At 37.5% G+C, this 19,657-nt stretch overlaps 1 protein-coding gene across 3 annotated transcripts in view; it reads left to right on the top strand.

Annotated features, from left to right (window-relative positions):
• GK5 (glycerol kinase 5) overlaps window positions 1-19,657 on the top strand; it is a 79,114-nt gene that overhangs the window by 25,228 nt on the left and 34,229 nt on the right. For all 3 annotated transcript variants that reach the window (XM_061167768.1, XM_061167770.1, XM_061167769.1), the window contains 6 exons: window positions 5,346-5,439; window positions 10,453-10,584; window positions 17,972-18,047; window positions 18,571-18,632; window positions 18,715-18,788; window positions 18,984-19,044. In XM_061167768.1, coding sequence (XP_061023751.1) covers window positions 5,346-5,439; window positions 10,453-10,584; window positions 17,972-18,047; window positions 18,571-18,632; window positions 18,715-18,788; window positions 18,984-19,044 — 499 coding nt within the window. The remainder of the gene's footprint in view (window positions 1-5,345; window positions 5,440-10,452; window positions 10,585-17,971; window positions 18,048-18,570; window positions 18,633-18,714; window positions 18,789-18,983; window positions 19,045-19,657) is intronic.

Below are 19,657 nucleotides of genomic sequence, written 5' to 3'. Positions count from 1 at the left end.
TGGCCCTCCCAGCTACGGTGGCTTCCTTTGGCACATCTCTTGGAAGCTTTAAAGGGCCAGTACCTTTTTTGGGGATTTGGGGGTCACACGTTTTAGAAAATGTGTGTCAGATCACTAGCTGATCACATAGGAAAGATAACAAGCTTCAGAAACATCAGTGGCCACACGTAACAAGGAATACACAGGATGCAAAACCAGTTTGGAAAAGTCAGAAACTGATAGCTGCAGCTCTCAGCAAGGAAGAATTGGCAATAACCGAGGAGTGGGAAGAACAGATTTCCAGAGCTACCACGTTTATTTTCAAAAGAAGGAAAATTTACAGTATCTCACTGAGGGACCTCCCTGGTGGTTCGGTAGTTAAGAATCCGCCTGCCAGTGCAGGGGATGTGGATTCTGGCTCTAGTTGGGGAATTAAGATCCCACATGCCTCGGGGCAGCTAAGCCCGAGTGTCACAACTACTGAGCCCACATGCTGCAAGGAAAGATCTGTATGATGCAGTGAAGACCCCTCACGCTGCAACTAAGACCAACACAGCCAAATACATACCTACGTAAATAAATAAACTCAAAAAAATATAAAAAGAGAAGAATCTCACTGACCTGAGTTAAAAACTAGTTGATGTAAGGAATGTTTGATAGATTTATCTTTTACAAACTGAAATTATATATGAAGGTATAAAATTACACATTACAAACAGTATAAAACCATACAGTTCAGAATTCATGCCTTTTCTTAAAACCACTTTGAACTCCCTTAATTGCCCTGCCTTTCCTGTAAACAGCCCCTCTGTATTCAGCCTCACAAGTTATTAAAGCAAGATGTGTTTTTATGTATTAAACTAACAAAAAAATCAGTGTGGGTGAGATTATATGGCAAATTTGTTTCACTCACGCATTGCTGTCATATTCTATAATATATTCATGCTTGCTTTATATCAAATTGACACCTCCAAACACTTATCAAGGAAAACTGATGTTCTACACTTCTCCATGTACCACCTGGTAGGGACACCCTAACTGAGAAGGTATTTGACTGTGTGGCATTAGAACAGTCATTATGCAGAACTGATTACAAGATCAAATATAGCAAGTTTTGCCACATTTAAGGAGCTGGAAAATTGTCTTACTCTTTGATTCAGTAATCTCACTCTTAAAAGTAGGGGAGGTTTGGGGGAATAGCCCAATAAAAGCAACAGTAGTGCCTTGGCAGTCACTTTTGGAAATAGGGTCATTGCAAATGTAGTTTTTTAATTAGGATGAGGTCATAATGCAGTAGGGTGAACTCTTCATCAAATATGACTGATTTCCTCATGAGAAGACAGACACAGGGACAACACCATCTGAAGAAGGAGGATAGGAGTGATGTGTCTATAAGCCAGGGGATGCCAGAGATTGCTGCACACCCCCAGATCCCTGGGTTGGGAAGGTCCCCTGGAGAAGGGAATGGCTACCCACTCCAGTATTCTGACCTGGAAAATTCCATGCACAGAGGATCCTGGTGGTCTACAGTCCATGGGGTTGGAAAGAGTCGACCATGACCAAGTGACTAATACACACTACGAAACTAGGGATAGATGAGGGCAGATTCTCTTACGGTTCCAGAGGGAGCATGACCCTACCCAACACCATAATTTTGGACTTCTAGCCTCCAGAACTGGGAGACAATAAATTGCTGTTCTTTTAGCCACCCAGTTTGTGATACTTTGTTATGGCAATCCGTAGAAACTAGGGAGCCATGACTAGGCAATGGGGAAAGAAGAGTCTTTTTAACAAAGGATACTGAGAAAACTGGACATCGACATGCAAAAGAATGAAGTAAGACCCTTACCATATACCAAATATAAAAATTAAGTCAGGGGACTTCCCTGGTGGTCCTGTGGTTGGGACTTTGCACTCCCACTCTGGGGGGCACAAATTCAGTCTCTGGTTGGGAACTGGAATCCCGCATGCCATGCAGCCAAAAAATTTTAAAAGATGAAAATTTATTAAAGAAAAGGTAACTAAAAATGGATCAATGAATAAATTTAAAATACAAATCTAGAAAACTCTTACAAGAAAATGTAGAGGAAATCTTCACCACTGTGGATTTATTATGATTTCTGAAATGACATCCAAAGTGCAGCTAACAAATGAAAAAAATAGATAAGTTGAACTTCATGAAAATTGAAAACTTTTGTGCATCAAAGAATGCTATTAATATGTTTTTATCTATTTATGATGAGTAATTTAAAAAAATTTTCTTAACTATTAGAATTCTCCAAAATAGAAACAGAATTACCCTAATTTAATCCAAAATAATAAGAAATAAAGTTGTGTTTAAATTATTTTGGCATAATGTATAATTTGCAATTTAAAAATGTGTCTGAAAAAGTTTATGGCCATTGATATCTTAAATTTGATTTCTGAAAACTAACTGAAGCATGTAATATGGAAGATGTGTGTCTTGCTGTGTTTGGCTTCTAATTTCATTTAAGACTGAGGACTAAAACAAACGGAGAATCACTTCTCTGATTGGTAGTAGTAATAATGGTGACCATCTCTGGTGATCCCCATTAATAATGGTGATCATTCAAGGAAAAAGAAGTACTCTCTTCATGATGTAGGTGAATGCCGTGATCCATTAATAAAAGTGAAAACCAGAAAAAAAAAAAAAAAAAGGACACTTTGAGTGAAAACTCACAAAATGATAGAAAATATTGCAAATTGTACATTTGATAAAGGATTAATATCAAGAATATATAAATAACTCCTATAGCTCAACCATACCACCAAAACCTAGACCCAGTTATGAATTTATGAATGGTCGAAGGCTTGAATAATATTCAAATGGTCAATAAGCACATGAAAAATTCTTGTTGGGGAAATGCAAATCAAAACCACAATGAGGTACCACTTCACACCTCCCAGGATGACTTTAATAAGTTTTTAAATGTAAAATAACAAGTGTTGGTAAGAATATGGAAAAATTGGAACTCTTATATACTGGTTGTTGAAATGTCAAATGGTGCAGCCACTGTGGAAAACTGTCCGGCAGTTCCTCAGAAAGTAAACATAGAATTACCATATGACCCAGCAATTCTAATCCTCAGTATATACACAAAGGAATTGAAAACAGGGACTCAAACAGATACTTTACAGCAGTGTTCATAGCAGCATTATTCATAGTAGCAAGAAGGTAGAAACAGCCCAAATGTTTGGAGATAGTGGCTATGTTAACACAACATTAATGCCACTGTATTGTGCACTTAAAAATGGTTAAAATGGTAAACTTTATGTTATGTATATTTTACCACAATTAAAAAAAGAATTGATAGAGAGCATGTGAAGGCAAGTTGTTAAAGTGATTTGTTGTTGTTCAGCAGCTAAGTTGTGTCTAACTCTTTTCTTTCCAACTCTCTGTGATGCTATGGACTGTAGCCACCAGGCTCCTCTGTCCTTGGAATTTTCCAGGCAAGAGTACTGGAGTGGGTCGCCATTTCCTCCTCTAGGGATCTTCCCGACCCAGGGATCGAACTGCATCTCCTGTGTCTCCTGCGTTGGCAGGGGGTTTCTTTACCACTGAGTCACCTGGGAAGCCCCCATTAAAGTGGAAGAACATGTAAATAAGCCTAGTAGGAAAGTAAACCTAGGTGGGGTTCTCAGGAAGAAAAGGGAATGTTTGAGGGATTAAAGGAATGGAAGGTATTTAGGGGGTAAGATTAAGAGAACTGAAATAATATTGAGTTGGCCAAAAAGTTCATTCAGGTTTTTCCATAAAGTGGTACAGAAAAACCCAAACAAACATTTTGGCCAATCCAGTAGCAAGACGTGCCTACTGATATATTACAAAGTTAAGTTTTGAGGTTTTTTTTTTTTGTTGTTGTTGTTAATTTACCTTATTTTTTTTTTAACAAGTTGGAATTGAAATGTATGTAAAGTTTTTAATCCTGATTTTTTCCCTTTAATATTATACTGTGAGAATTTTCCTCTCATTAAGCTACTTTGTATTTTCAGTTGAAGTATACTTGATTTACAATGTTTCAGGTTTACAACAAAGTGGTAGAATACCAGTGGTAGAATGTTTCCAGGTGGTAAAGTTGAGGATGTGACCCTGGGTGAGGACTGCTAAAGAAGCGTTGGAAATGACAGTCTTGGGAATTGAATGTGGTCTGGTGGCCCAGACGGCAAAGAGTCTGCCTGCAGTGCGGGAGACCTGGGTTCAGTCCCTGGGTCAGGAAGATCCCCTGGAGAAGCAAATGGTAACCTCCTCGAGAATTCGATGGACAGAGGAGCCTGATGGGCTACAGTCCACGGGGTCACAAAGAGCTGGACTTGACTGAAGGACTGACACTGACTTTTTTCACTTTCATGGTCACGCAGGGGTAATGTTTCCTCCCGGAGGAAAGGCAGCAAGCCAGCCAGGGCTGGGTGCTGGAGCTGAGTGGATGACAGTGATTGATTTGCAGGAGCCTCAAAGGAAAAAGTATTTATTTCTACTATATTTCTTAGAGCTATACTTTCATTGTAGTGTTGACCCAGTTTGTTGGATTTATTTTTTTTTTTTTGACAAATTTTGGGAAGCCTGGTAGGTTGCCAGTGCAGTGACTAACCAGTCCTAAAGTTGAGAAGCGTAAAGTAGGATAAAGCTACATTTCAGCACTCCTGTTCAGTTCCGTTCAGTCACTCAGTCGTGTCCGACTCTTTGCGATCCCATGAACTGCAGCACGCCAGGCCTCTCTGTCCATCACCAACTCCCAGAGTCCACCCAAACCCATGTCCATTGAGTCGGTGATACCATCCAACCATCTCATCCTCTGTCGTCCCCTTCTCCTCCTGCTCTCAGTCTTTCCCAGCATCAGGGTCTTTTCAGATGAGTCAGCTCTTCTCATCAGGTAGTCAAAGTATTGGAGTTTCAGCTTCAATATCAGCCCTTCCAGTGAACACCCAGGACTGATCTCCTGTAGGTACAGTTTTTATCTGATTGTGTACATCAAGATAAGTACAATGAAAGGAAAAAGCATTGGCTTCTTTTTCTTGTTTTTAAAGTTGTATCAGCATCTTTAAAGATGTTTCATCAGTTTTGCTTTGTTTTTGGAAGTGCCCACATTGTCGTGCTTCAAAAAGGATAGCTTTTTGGATAGAATCTGATTGAAAATTTTTTGCTATATATCACATAATTGTTACAAAGTGTGCTCAATTTGTCAAATCAAAAAGAAGAGACATTCAGAGAGCCCCACCTACTTAAATCATATGTTGAAATTACAGTTTGGCCTCTAAATTTGTTTTCTCTTATGGCGGCAGATCTTTTATATAATGTAGTCACTGATTTATAATGAGTCTCAAAATACTGTTTCCATCTTTCTTAGGAAAACAGGAAAGCATTTCCACAACTTCATTAGTTGGCAAGACCTAAGAGCTATTGAACTTGTAAAATCTTGGAATAATTCTCTTTTAATGAAGGTAATCTTTTCCTTATGTTCTGTGATTTGGATGTTACTGTTTTTCCTGTATATATTCTTTAGCTGTATGCTGAATTATATAATCTACTGATGATGTTTTAGGACATTAAGAAGAGAATACAAAAAAAAAAAAAAAAAAAAAAAGAAGAGAATACACACATGCACACTCCCATACTAGTGAAATTTAATAGAAGTTGCCCAGAAGTACGTGTGGTGGGTTGAAGTGCTTAACAGCTGCTCTTCATGAAGTCCTGAGGAGGTTTGGGGTGGGCCAGAGGTTCACAAGTTATTGAGAATTCATTTTTATTCCTGGAGAAATAGAAAAAATACAGACCGTGTCCAGAAATAGGTACAGACCATGTCCAGATTTTATCATCTGGACATAGTTATAAAAGTGGAGAATGGATATTGAGGTAGATAACTAGCTGACTGCCTGACTGCTGCAACCTTTCAGCATGATGCCTGGCATGTGGTAAGGCAAGGAGAACTCTGGTAATGACTGTGGCAGCACTTGTGATATATCCCTCAGAAGTGTGAGGTTTCTGAGTTAAAGAGGAAGGCAGTTTTTCAGCTCCTCAAATGTGGTGATACCTGCAATATTTGGTCTAATAACCAAGACCAAATATTATTATATTATATTATACCAAATATTAATTATAAGACTAACTATGCAATATTGATTATTTTAATGCTTCTAATACCACACAGTTAAATGCTTTCTCAGCTAGGCTGCTCTTACCAGGTGACGTATAGGGGAGTGTCTGGAACATCAGGTTTCCTTGATAGGTGTTTGAAGACATTAATTTTATATGAAAAGCAAGTCCAAATATTGGGTTGGCCAAAAAGTTTGTTTGGCTTTTTCATAACATCATGTGGGAAAACCAAACCAACTTTTTGGCCAACCCAACATATTATAAATATGGCAGTAATACATGAATGAAGCATATCTGCCGTAATCTCACCCACACTGATTTTTTTTTTGTTAGTTTAATATATAAAAATGTATTTGCCCTTAATAGCTTGTGAAGCTGAATATCAGAGATGCTGTTTACAGAAAGACAGAGCAAGGGTGTTGAAAGTGGTTAGAAGAAAATGTTGTGAACTTTGGTATAATTTAAAATTGTACTGTTTATAATGTGCAGTGTTATACTTTAACATATAATTTTAGTTTTTAATCAGTAAATTCATTAGACATTCCTTAAGTTGGTCACTGAAGTGTTTAAAAATGTTTATGCCTTTGAAAATAAATTGTGAAAACATTTATTTCTGTAGAATAAGCCCCAAATCTCAAGTCGTGACATAAAATTGGCATCAAGCACAAAACTGAACATTTAAAGGACTTTAGCTGCTTGATACTGAACATGTCTATGATGTAACTTTCGGCCTCTCCTAGCAGAGAAATGCATACAAACAGATTCTTAAGAGTTTAGCACACAAAATTGCAGAGCTGGTCCTGCTGAAGGAACCCTACCCTGTGATTGTCCTTTTCCAGATGCTTCTGGTGACAGCAGAGATGGAAGTTCTTGGAAACGTTTAGGGAGAATATGCCAGAGCTGGCACCATTAGCCACCACTGCCCCCAGGCAAAGTGATGAAGTCACTGAGGCGTGGTGGCCATCTCCTGGCCATTTTCCTCCAGACACCCGTGCTTCTTCTCACTGTGGTCCTGATTCTTGCCTCATGGCTGCTAAGGCTTTTCTTTGCTTTTAGCATAAAATCCTCACTTCTTATCATAGTTTGACCCTGACCTCTTTCCAGACCCCGCTCTCCCTGAAGCTGCTAAGGGTTAGGCTCCAGCTTTGCCGGCCCTCGAGCCCTTTCTCACCCTAAAGCCCTCATACCTGCAAGGGACTCCCTCCACCATCATGGCTGGACTCTTCTCATCCTTCAGGGCTCGGCTCACCGTCCCTCCTCTGTGGGCGCCCTTCTCTGCCATCTTATTTATAACAGCATCCCCCGCCTCCAGTCCAATGTTTATTACTGTACTTTCTTTCACAATAGTCATCAAACTTCAAAGATCTAACACACATTTCTTAACTGAAGTCTTAATTGAGACAATTGTAGATTCACGTGCAGTTGTAAGAAATAATACAGAGATCCCTTATATGTTTCACAGTGTCTCTTAAGTGGTAACATTTCACAAAACTATAGCATAATATTAAACCAGAATATTGACATTAATATATTCCATAGATCTTATTCAGATTTCCCCAGTTTTACTTGTGCTCATTTCTGTTTATAGGTGTATGTGTTTTAGTTTCCATAGTTTTTACTGTACCTTCATTTACCTGACACCACAGTCAAGGCACTGAATACTTCCATCACTACAAGGATCACTCATGCTGCTTTTTTATAACCACATCTGCCTCTCTCTTGCGTTCCTCCCCACCCTCTCCTGTCCCTAGCTCATTGCAACCACTAACCTGTCCTTCATTACAAATTTTTCTCGTTTCAAAAATGTGAGACATGTGGCATCATGCCTCATAACCTTTTTGAATCTGGGTCATTTTTCGCTTAGTATGATTCCCTGGAGAACACAAGTTGTTACATGTATCAGTAGCTCCTCTCTCTTTATTGCCGAGATTTATTCATGTGCCACCTGTTGAGGGACATCTGTGCTAGATTCAGTTTGGGGCTCTCCGATAAAGCTGTTATGAACATTTGCTTATGGGGTTTTCTGCGAGCATAAGTTTTCGTTTCTCTGAGATAAGTACCCCAAGGGGATGACTGCTAGAATATAGGGTAATTGTGTGTTTTGTTTATAAGAAAATAAGTGCTGTACTTTTTTTTCAGAGTGGTTGTACCATTTACATTTCCACCAGCAGTGTATGAGTTGTAAGATGTGTATTCTTTCTAATTTTGAAAAGAATGACTTTTAAAATGAAAGTTGCCCAGTCGTGTCTGACTCTTTGCTACCCCACGGACTATACAGTCCATGAAATTCTCCAGACCAGAATACTGGAGTGGGTAGCCTTTCCCTTCTCCAGGGGATCTTCCCAACCCAGGGATTAAATCCAGGTCTCACACATTGCGGGTGGATTCTTTACCAGCTGAACCTCAAGGGAAGCCCAAGAATACTGGAATGGGTAGCCTATCCCTTCTTCAAGGGATCTTCCCAACCCAGGAATTGAACCGGGGTCTCCTGAATTGCAGGCGGATTCTTTACCAACTGAGCTATCAGGGAAGCCTGATGATTTTTAAACAGGATGCATTTTTAATCATCAGGGATTTTTTTTTGTCATTTTAACCATGAATTATATCTTAGCATTATGTCATAATGTAACTTACAGCATTTTTTCTTATTTAGTAGTACATTAAATAGGGGCTCATTATAGAACCATCATATTCTTGGATGATCTCATTTATTGATTTGATTACTTATTTACCTGTCTCTTCCTGCTAGAATGTAAATTTCAAGAAGACGGGGATTCTGCCTGTTTTTTGGTCTATTTTCTCAGGGCCTTAGCACTGTTCTTGGGACTTGGAAGGCACTCAATAAATAGTTGTTAAGTATATGAACAAAGGAAATAGCAACCCACTCCAGTACTCTTGCCTGGAAAATCCCATGGATGGAGGAGCCTGGTAGGCTACAGTCCATGGGATCGGAAAGAGTCGGACAGGACGGAGCAACTTCACTTTCACTTTCATATGAACAAAAGTGTTCATTGTTTGTATGTTGATTAAAAGTGCAGGTGTTAGAAGTCTTAATATTTTTGGTGTGCCCCCACCAAAGTATCTACATTTTAACAGAAGATCCCTGAAGGATCCCAAATCTAAGTTTTTATAGAGAAAAATCTAGTTGCTTGTAGAGGAAGAACTTACTTCAATTTGAAGCATTTCTTAACATATAACACATCAGAAAGAGGATTATTAAATACTTTTAAAAAAACTCTTATATTTAATAAGTAATGTAAAGCGCAGAAGGTCAGAGTGCGGAAGGTTGGAGTACTGAACAGGGTGAAAAGGAGGGTACAACTTCTAGTTATAAGATGAATAAGGTCTGGGAGTCTAACGTGTAATGTGATGACTATAGTTAATAATTCTATATTGTATAACTGAAATTTGCTAAGGGAGTAGAACTTAAATGCTCTCATCAAAAAGCAAGAAAAGGTGAAAAAAATTGACGTCTACTTGTTCAAAAAAAATGAAGAATAAAACTGTAATGAGAGAACTGAGTCTACATGTTTATTGATTGATGTCTTATGTTAAAAATGAAAGAAAAATAAATTTGTATTTCTATTTTAAATAAACCAAAATCTTTCAATGTCTTTTGGGGAGGAGTAGGAATGACAGAGGAAAATATGCAAGTAGATAAATTCTCTATAATTGAATTTTTTGCAAAACATCAGTTTCAGAAGTTGAGTCGTCCATCTGCATCCTTGTCATTAGGTAGCAGGATACGTGTTTATTTTGTTGTTTTGGGGGGTTTTTTAGTATGTCTTACAAACCTTAAAACTCGATGCTAGTTTTTTGTATAAGGCTTTTTTTTTTTCCAATTAAAGATTTTGCATACTAAGAAGTAAAGTAAAACTGTATATTTCATCTTCAATCATTAGAGAAATAGAAATAGTATATTTAAATAAAATAATTCATCCCAAATTTTAAACACAGTGTGTAGGGAAACGTCCCTTCTGGGTTAATACTAAGTTGATTAAAAATATATTTCTAATAGAAAAATAGCCTTTTCCCTTGACTCTCTTGCTTTACTTCCATAGTTAAAAAATAGGTAAAGAGGTAAAAAATAACTATTTTTTAAACTATTTTTTAAAAGGTTTTTGTAAGTACTTGAGCCTCTAATGTTTTAAAGATATTCATGGTGTGTCACTTTTCATATTTTAGACTGCAAATTGTCCTCTCAGGGTGCTTTGCTTGATTTCCTATGTGCTGAGGACACTATAGAAAGAGTTAAAGAAGTTGTTTGCTGTTGAGTTTGTTTGCATGTGTATAGAATTGATATAGAAACATCAAACGCCACTAAACACATTTTTCTAAAATATCTTTTTTTAAAAAAATAGCTCATACACAGTTCCTGCCGAGTACTGCACTTTTTCACTAGAAGTAAACAATTTCTAGCAGCCAGTTTGTTCACTTTCACAACTCAGCATGTTTCTTTGAGATTGGCCTGGATTTTGCAGAACCTGACTGAGGTAAGGAAAGATTGTGTGTGTGTGTGTGTGTGTGTGTGTGTGTGTGTGTGAGGGATGAAAAAAATGGAAAGAATAAGGATATTAATTTGATTATTTGAGGGAAAATTGTGTCTACCACATTGGGATGGAAGACAAGGAATCTTTACTCAATATTTCTGTAAACCATTTTTATGGTGAGTCATGTCACATATAGAAAAGTAAATGAACTAAAATGTACCTACCACTCAGTGATATTTTGTGGAGCAAACATCTGTTTAACACTACTTGAATCAAGAAATAGAACACTGTGGCACTGTGTGTTACATTTTCTTTCCATTTTTGTAACTTACGTGTTTATTCCTCGGCACTACACTTAGCTTTCTTTGCTGGGATATTTTCGAACTTTGTAAATGGATTCATACAGTGTTTATTCTTTTGTGTCTGACTCCTTTTGCTTAGCGTTATATTTGTGAAATATACCCACATTGTGTGTAAATTAATTTTCTTATATTCTCATTGCTGTTTAGTGTTCAGCATATGATTTTACCATGGTGTAGGTATCCATTCTGTTCACCTACATTTGTGTTATTTCCAGTCTGGGGCCATTATGAATAATGCTGTGTATTTCTATTGCTGTAAATGTATTTCTATTGCATCTATACATGGGAATGGAATTTTTTAGGGCATAAAGGTGTATATATATTTTCACCTTTAGTGGATAATATGAAACGTTTTTCCACTTTTTGTCAGTTTACACACCCCTGAGCAGTGAATGAGAGAGTTTATAATTTCATTTACCATCATAATTGATATTATCAGTCTTTAATTTTAGCCATTTTGGTGGGTGGGGTGGTGATATTTCATTGTGGTTTTAGACTAGATTAAAAAAATGAAATCAAACTGTGTGCTATGTTACAGGAGACATACTTCAGACCAAAAAATCAGTTAAGATTAAATGGGGAGTTCCCTTGTGGTCTAGAGGGAGTTAGAGTTCTAGGCTTTCACTTCTGGGGTCCAGATTCAGTCCCTGATCAGCATGCCCCTCCCAAAAAAAGAAAATGCAAAAGTCTAATAAATGAGTCAAAATGATGCTTAAATAAAAGAGTAAATGGACGGAATCTACTATGCAGAACAGACTCACAGACATATAGAAGACAGACTTATGATTACCAAGGGGCAGAGGGAGTTGTTGAGGGAAAGATTGAGAGTCTGAGATTAGCTGATGCAAATTGAGAGTCTGAGATTAGCTGATGAATATATAGGATGACAAGGACTTACTCTGTAGCACACAGAGCTACAATCAATATTCTGTGATAAACTATAATGGAAAAAATATGAAAAAGTATATATACATATATATAATTGAATCATTCTGCTATATAGCAGAAATTTATACAACAATGTGAATCAGCTATACCTCAGTGAAGTATTTTTTTAAAGTCAATGGATAGAAAAGATGTCCATGTAAACAGCAGCCATAAGCTAAGTGACTATGCTAATATTAGATAAAACAGACTTTAAAAACAAACAAAAATTTTACTAAAGATAAAGAAGAGCATTTTATAATAATAAGTCAATCCATCGGAAATATACAACAGTTACAAACTTGTATGCACCTAATAACAGTGTTCTGAAATACAGGAACAAAAACTGGCAGAACCAAAAGTGAAAATAAACAATTCCCATCAGTGGTAGTTGGAGATGTCAGTGCCCCACTTCAATAATTGGTAGAACAGCTGGAGAGAAGATCAATAAAGAAACAGAAAACTTGAACAATAGCATAAGCTAACTAGACCTAATAGACTTTTATAGAAAACTAATAACAACAGGATATACATTCTTCTTACGTGTGTATGGAAGCTTCTCTAGGATAGACTATATTCTACACCATAATACAGTCTCAGTACAGAAATTATACAAAGTATTTCTATGACTACAAAGGAATGAAATTTGAAATAAATAATAGGAAGTTGGGAAGTTCAAAACTATGTGGAAATTAAACAAAGCAATTTAAATAATCGGTTAAAAAAAGAAATCCCAAGAGAAATTAGAAAATATTTTGAGATGAATGAAAATGAATGAAAACATAGTATACCAAAATGTGACGTAGCAAGAATAGTGTTTACAGGGAAATATTGATTAAGACTATATTACATAGAGAGACTGCATTAAAACAAATCTAATATTCTATCTTAAGACACTGAAAAAAAAAATGAGCAAACTAAACTCAAACAAGCAGAAGGAAAGTAATATAAAGACTAGAGTGAAAGCTGTTCAAATAAAGAATAGAAAAACAGTTGAAAAAAATCAACAGAATCAAAAGTTGGTTTGAAAAGATTAGCTAGACTGACAAAGAAAAAAAAAACAAAAAAGAAGATCCAGATAACTAAAATTATGAATGAAAAAGTTAATATTAATTCCAGCTTCACTGAAGTGAAAAGCATTAGACAATACTATGAACAAGTGTATGCCAGCAAATTAGATAACTTGAATAAAAGGGGAAATTTCCTAGAAATGCACAAACTACCCAGACTGATTCAAGAAGATATGTGCAAGCTGAATAAATCATTTGTCCTTTAAGAAATTAATACATTTTAATTTCAGAGGAGTTTTAGGTTTACAGAAACCTTGAGCAGAAAGTACAGAGTTTCTATATTCCCCCAATATAGTTTTCCTATTATTAACATTTTGCATTCATATGCTGCATGTTACAATTGATTAATTAATAGTGACACATTATTATAAAGTATTATTGTGATATATCTACAATTACAGTATCATTCACAGTGGTTTCACTGTGCAGATTTTATATGAACATAAATTTTCACCTCATTTGGGTAAATACCTAGGTATGCAATTGCTGGATGATAAGGTAAGAGTATGTTTTAAATTTGTTAAGAAACTGCCAGATTGTCTTCCAAAGTGGTTCTACCATTTTGCATTCATCCCTATGATGAATGGGAGTTGCTTCATATCCTTGCTAACGTTTGATGTCAGTACTTTGGATTTTAGCTATTCTAATAGTTGTGAGTTTGTGAAGTGGAGAAGGAAATGGCAACCCACTCCACTGTTCTTGCCTAGAGAATCCCATGACAGAGGAATCTGGTGGGCTACAGTCCATGGGCTTCCCTGGTGGCTCAGATGGTAAAGTGTCTGCCTGCAATGCGGGAGACCTGGGTTCAATCCCTGGGTTGGAAAGATCCCCTGGAGAAGGAAATGGCAACCCACTCCAGTATTCTTGCCTGGAGAATTCCATGGATGGAGGAGCCTGGTAGGCTACAGTCCATGGGGTAGCAAAGAGTCAAAGAGTCAGACACGACTGAGGGATTCACTTTCACTTTCACAGTTCATGGGGTTGCAAAGAGTTGGACATGACTGAGTGACTAACACACAATAGTCGTGAAGTAGTATCTCACTGGTTTAATTTACAATTTCCTGGTAACATGTGATACAGAAATATGACTCTACTTTTATTTCTTATTCTTTATGTTGATAAGGACCTGCAGGATATATTGACTAGAAAGGATGACTGCAAAGATCCTTTTCTCATCCTGATCTTGAAACAAAAGCTTTCAACATTTCACCATTTAGTATGAATCCATGATAGGTTTTCTTTAGATATTTTTTATCAAATCTAAGGAAATACTCTCCTTTTCCTCTGTGCTAAGATGTTTTGTTATGTGTGGATGCTGACTTTATCAAACACATTTTCTGCACTTATCTCAGCACAGAACCTGCTTGGGCCTCATGCATGCATGTGTGCTGAGTTGCTTCAGTCGTATTCGACCATGTTTGACCCCATGGACTATAGCCCACCAGGCTCCTCTGTTCATGGGATTCTCCAGGCAAGAATACTGAAGTGGGTTACCATTCCCTTCTCCAGGGGATCTTCCCAACCCAGGGCTGGAACTCATGTCTCTTACATCGCCTGCATTGGCAGGCGGGTCCTTTACCACTAGTGCCACCTGGGAAGCTTGGGCCTTGTATGATGTTTCAAATTCATTGCTTGATATCTTGTTGATTTGGAAAACTTATCAACTGTTATCTTCAAGTGTAAATTTCTGCTCCATTCTCCTTCTAAAAGTCTGCTTACATGTATGTTAGATCTTTTGACTAAATCCTTTTTGACTCCTACTCTTTATTACATATTTTCCATTCTTTGGTCTCTATGGGCCTTATTTTGGGTATTTTCATCTAACCTGTCTTCCAACTCTTTTATTATGTCTTTGTTTCTAATACACTATTATTAAAACCCAACCCTTAAGTTCTTAGTTTTCTAGTTTTAGGATTTCTTTCCACCCTCATGCCCCAAATCAGCATGGTATTTTAAAAGTCCGTGGCTAGTATCTGTAACTCCTATGGTTTGTTTCTTTCTCCTTCCCACCCTCACCAGCTACCCCTGCGGTAATGTTCTATTGTTTCCTCATATGCCTGATTACTTTGTTATTATTCAGTCACTAAGTCATGTCTGACTCCTTGTGATGCCATGGGTTGCAGTATACCAGGCTTCCCTGTCCTTCACCATCTCCCAGATTTGCTCAAACTCATGTCCATTGAGTAGGTGATGCTGTCCAACTATCTCAGCCTCTGTTGCCCCTTTTCCTCCTGCTTTCAGTCTTTCCCAGCAACAGAGTCTTTTCCAATGAATCAGCTCTTTGCATCAGGTGGCCAAAGTATTGGAGCTTTAGCTTCAGCATCAGTCCTTCTAATAAATATCAGGGTTGATTTCCTTTAGGATTGACTGGTTTGATTGCAGGGTGACAATATACAGCCTTGACGTACTCCTTTCTCAATTTTATTTTATTTTTTTTTCCTTTCTCAATTTTAAAGCAGTCCATTGTTTCATGTCTGGTTCTAACTGTTGCTTCTTGACCTGCACACAGGTTTCTCAGAAAGCAGATAAGGTAGTCTGGTATTCTCATCTCTAAGAATTTTCCACAGTTTGTTGTGATCCACACAGTCAAAGGCTTTAGCTTAGTCAATGAAGCATAAGTAGATATTTTTCTGGAATGCTCTTGCTTTTTCTGTGATCCAGAGGATGTTGGCAATTTGATCTCTGGTTCCTCGCCTTTTCTAAATCCAGCTTGATTGAAATGATTCAAAGCTGAGATGGAGTTCCTATAAGAAACTTTTAGTTTACCCCTACTCCTAGAGTAGAGTCATTTGGAGTCTTAACCCAATGTAAAGAGGATTGCTCTTGGTCCTCCTGCTTTAGGAAGCCCTGATACCACTCTGTCCCTCGGTAACCTCATGAGGACCTACTGCCTATCAGAGGGGCTGGCCCTGAAGTAGTTTTTAAATGAACAAGTGAGTTTACTACCTGGTGGGCATTGTTGCTACTCGCTGAAATGCAGACTAACCTTTGGAGACTTGCCTGTTGGTCTAGTGGTTAGGACTGCACTCCCAGTGCCGGGGGCACAGATTCAGTCCCTGGTCAGGGAACTGGGATCATGACACATGGCATGGCAAAAAAGAAAGATGCAGGTGAACCTTCATCTAATTCGAAACAAATTATAGAATCACAATTTCTAGATTTAAAGTTTCAAATATCATTATTTTACTTTAAGTACTCCATATTTAGGGTTTCCCGGGTGGCTCAGCGGTAGAGAATCCGCCTGCAGGGTAGGAGTCACAGGAGATACAGGTTCAGTCACTGAGTCTGGAAGATCCCCTGGGGGAGGGCATGGCAACCCACTCCATGTTCTTGCCTGGAGAATCCCATGGACAGAAGAACCCGGGGGGCTACAGTCTAAGGGGTTGCAAAGAGTTGGACACGACTGAAGCAGCTTAGCATGTACACACTCCATATTTAAGTGGTATTATACCTGACTCTTCAAAATACTTGCTATAAGGAATCTACAGATGACTTCTCTTTTTAAAACTTATGCCATTCATCTTCTTTTATTGATCCCTTCTACTATTAAAGTACAATTCATTCTTAAATGTGTTCATTTGTTGTTTTTTTACCTCATTTATTTAGCAAGTTTTTTTTTTTTTTTTTTTAAACATCTGTTATTTGAAATGGATGTTCCTAGGTGTTGGAGTTATAAATGTAATCTAGTTCCTGCTCTTAAGGAGCTTAGGGAATGGATGGTGTTGTGAGATAATGACTGTATGGAAGATGTCCTTGAATGCTGGGTTGGGCACATCCAGGAAATGCTAGTCTTGAAGGACAAATAAGAGTTGGAGAGATAATCAAGTAGGATTTGGGGAATTGTTTTCCAGTAAGTTAACGATATCTTTACAAGCATGGCAGTTTCTCTGTTAGCTAGTTTAAGGAGGTTTTGATTCTTTTTTTGCTTTGGCAGATTTCTTCTGTGATGTGCCAAGTAAGTAATATTTTAGACTTTCAGAGATCATGAGGATTCCCTCACAACTAGTCCACCACTCTAGCATGAAAGTAGCCATAAATAATATATAAAGAAAGGAGTGTGGCTGTGTTCTGTGTCTGGTAAAACTTTAAGGAAATGAAAAGTTGAATTTCATGTTTTATGTGTCACAAAGTATTCTTTCTGTTTTTTTAACCATTATAAAATTATAAAAGCATTCTTAACTTGTGATACAGAAACAGGCAACTGGTTTGATTTGACATGTGAGCTTTATTGTGCTATATCCCATTTTAGACTTTCTATATTTAGACATATTTGTATATGTAAACTAAAAAATAGATACACTTTTCCTTCATCACAAAAGTAAGCATACTTAGTGTAAAACTAAAGCCTTTTGTACTCTATAGTAATTGCTTAGAATTGTTGAGGGTCAATTCTAGAAATTATTTCTCTATATATCAATTTTTATAAAAAATGGGATGATACTGTGTTTAGTGATTGGCACTTGATCATGCACTTAATAATTTATCCTTTTTGAACTGTCAGGTGAGTGTATGCTCCTCGGTTCTGTCTCGTCACAACAAAGATTTGGAGCGACGGACATTAAAGCCCTTAGCACGTCACAGCTCTCGGGTCTTGGACAAATGTGTTACAGCTTTTAGACAAAGCAGTATTACAGCTCTATTTTATTTAGAAGATAGCAGGAGAATCCATCCTCGAAGCATAAGGGCATGCCAACCCAAAGACGTGAAGAGAAGAGAGTGGGGGAGCACACCAGTGCGTGGGGGAGAGAGAGAGAGCGCACGCATGTGGGGGGGGGCGGCGGGAGAGCCCTTTGGTTCCTCTTTTTATATGTTTTTCCCTCCCCCTGGGCCTACCCTATGCAAATTGGGCTACCCAGGAGTGCTGTTTGGTCTACCTGAAGTCCTCACTCCGGTCCTCCGACCTTCCTTTGACCTTCCTCTGTTCTATTTTCGCAGGCTTTTCCCTTCCTTGTCTTTTAGGCACTGCCATTTTGGACCCCTGTTTCCTATTCTAACTACCTAACAGAACTGATCATGTGCTGTTGTGTTTTCAAGGTGCGAAAGGCAGTGGAAGAAGAAAATTGCTGCTTTGGGACTGTTGATACCTGGCTGTTACATAAGCTCACAAAAGGTAAAGGTGATTTGATAGATCTGCTCAAGAAACTGGAATTTGACCGATAGAAATCATTCATCTTAAAGAAGTGAAAGTTTTAAACTTTTTCCCCCATATCCCAGACATCCTGTTTTCTTTTGGGACCCTAGTAACTTCCTGTTACAGTAAAGCTAGATTAATTTCAGATATTTTCTAAGAGAAGAGTGATTTTTAAATTGTGATGACACCTCAAACATAAGACTGAGAACCCTGGTAAGACTTGAGTTCAATACCGAATCTGCTTCTTTGCAACTATACCTAGAGTATATATAGCTGTAGGTAATCACATTGCTTCTCTGAGCCCCTTTCCTCATCTTTAAACTAGGAATCATGATCTGACAATGTGCCTAAAGGCGTTAAACAGGAAATTGCTTTGGAGACTTTGCACTGGAAATGTGCATTTGAAATGAATTTGAGAGCAGGCAAGGTGGAGACTGCTAAGGATATGGGTGTAGATTGACATTACCTGATAATAAATAGATCATTTCCAATGTAAATTTAGGTTCTGAATTTGCCACGGATTTTTCAAATGCCAGCACAACTGGACTTTTTGATCCATATGAGGTGAAATTTTTTCCCCTTCTTTTTGAATCACCGATTTTTGTGTAATTTAGCTAGAATTCTGATGACATATTTTTATGCCCAGATGTGTTGGAGCAAGATCATTACCTCCCTGCTTTCAATCCCGCTCTCTCTCCTGCCTCCTGTGAAGGATACGAGGTAATAATGAAAATCAGATATAGAAACCAGCAAAATTGTCCCTGAATTCACCTTGCCTTTGTGGGGAAAAGCATTTTATCATTATTACACCTCCAAGGTGCTTGTACGTTCATTATGTAACTTTTGGGCTATGCTTAATTTTAGAATTAATATTTCTAGAGCTGTAACTTACTTTTTAATCCATTTTATTTGAAGCCACAATTTTGGATCAGTAGATGAAGAGATATTTGGTGTGCCTATACCAATAGTGGCCTTGGTAAGTAGAAAACTTGAGGTTTTTCCTTGTATAGTATAAACTAAATAAATATCTGTGAATAGTTGGGTTTAGTTTAAGAAACACAAACATCCTTGCGTAAGAGAGTGTCTTTTTTCTTTTTAAGTTAAAGGGCCCTGAATATAATCAGAAGGATTCTGTTTTCTGCAAAGGGGACCGATGGGCTAGTGTTCTATCATGGAAATTCTTTATAACTTTTCCTGACTTCTATATATGTCATTTTTCAGAAAAGTACTATGTTAAATTTTTAGAAAATGTATTCTGAGTAACATGTGGTTTATATTTGATATTCTGAGATAGAAAGCAGTGATAGGGCCAATGCTTAGTTTATATTCAATATAATGAGAAACTGTGAGAGGGCAATTAGAATAAAGAAGACAAATATTTGCATTTTATTTTTTATTATTTTTTAAAGTGTATTTACATTTTATAAAACCCTTCGTCTACTGAGACAGTAAAGAATCTGTGGATGAGTGAAAAATTAGCTGTTTCTGGTTTTTGAGGTTTCTTTGTTTCTTTTTAGCAATTAATTAATTAATCTGGCTGTGCCAGATCTTAGCTGATACATGCGGGATCTTTAGTTGTGGCATGTGAA

Source organism: Dama dama, chromosome 19, assembly GCF_033118175.1.
Source record: "Dama dama isolate Ldn47 chromosome 19, ASM3311817v1, whole genome shotgun sequence".
In the NCBI taxonomy this organism is placed as follows: Eukaryota; Metazoa; Chordata; class Mammalia; order Artiodactyla; family Cervidae; genus Dama; species Dama dama.
This window is presented reverse-complemented; position numbering and strand designations above follow the sequence as displayed.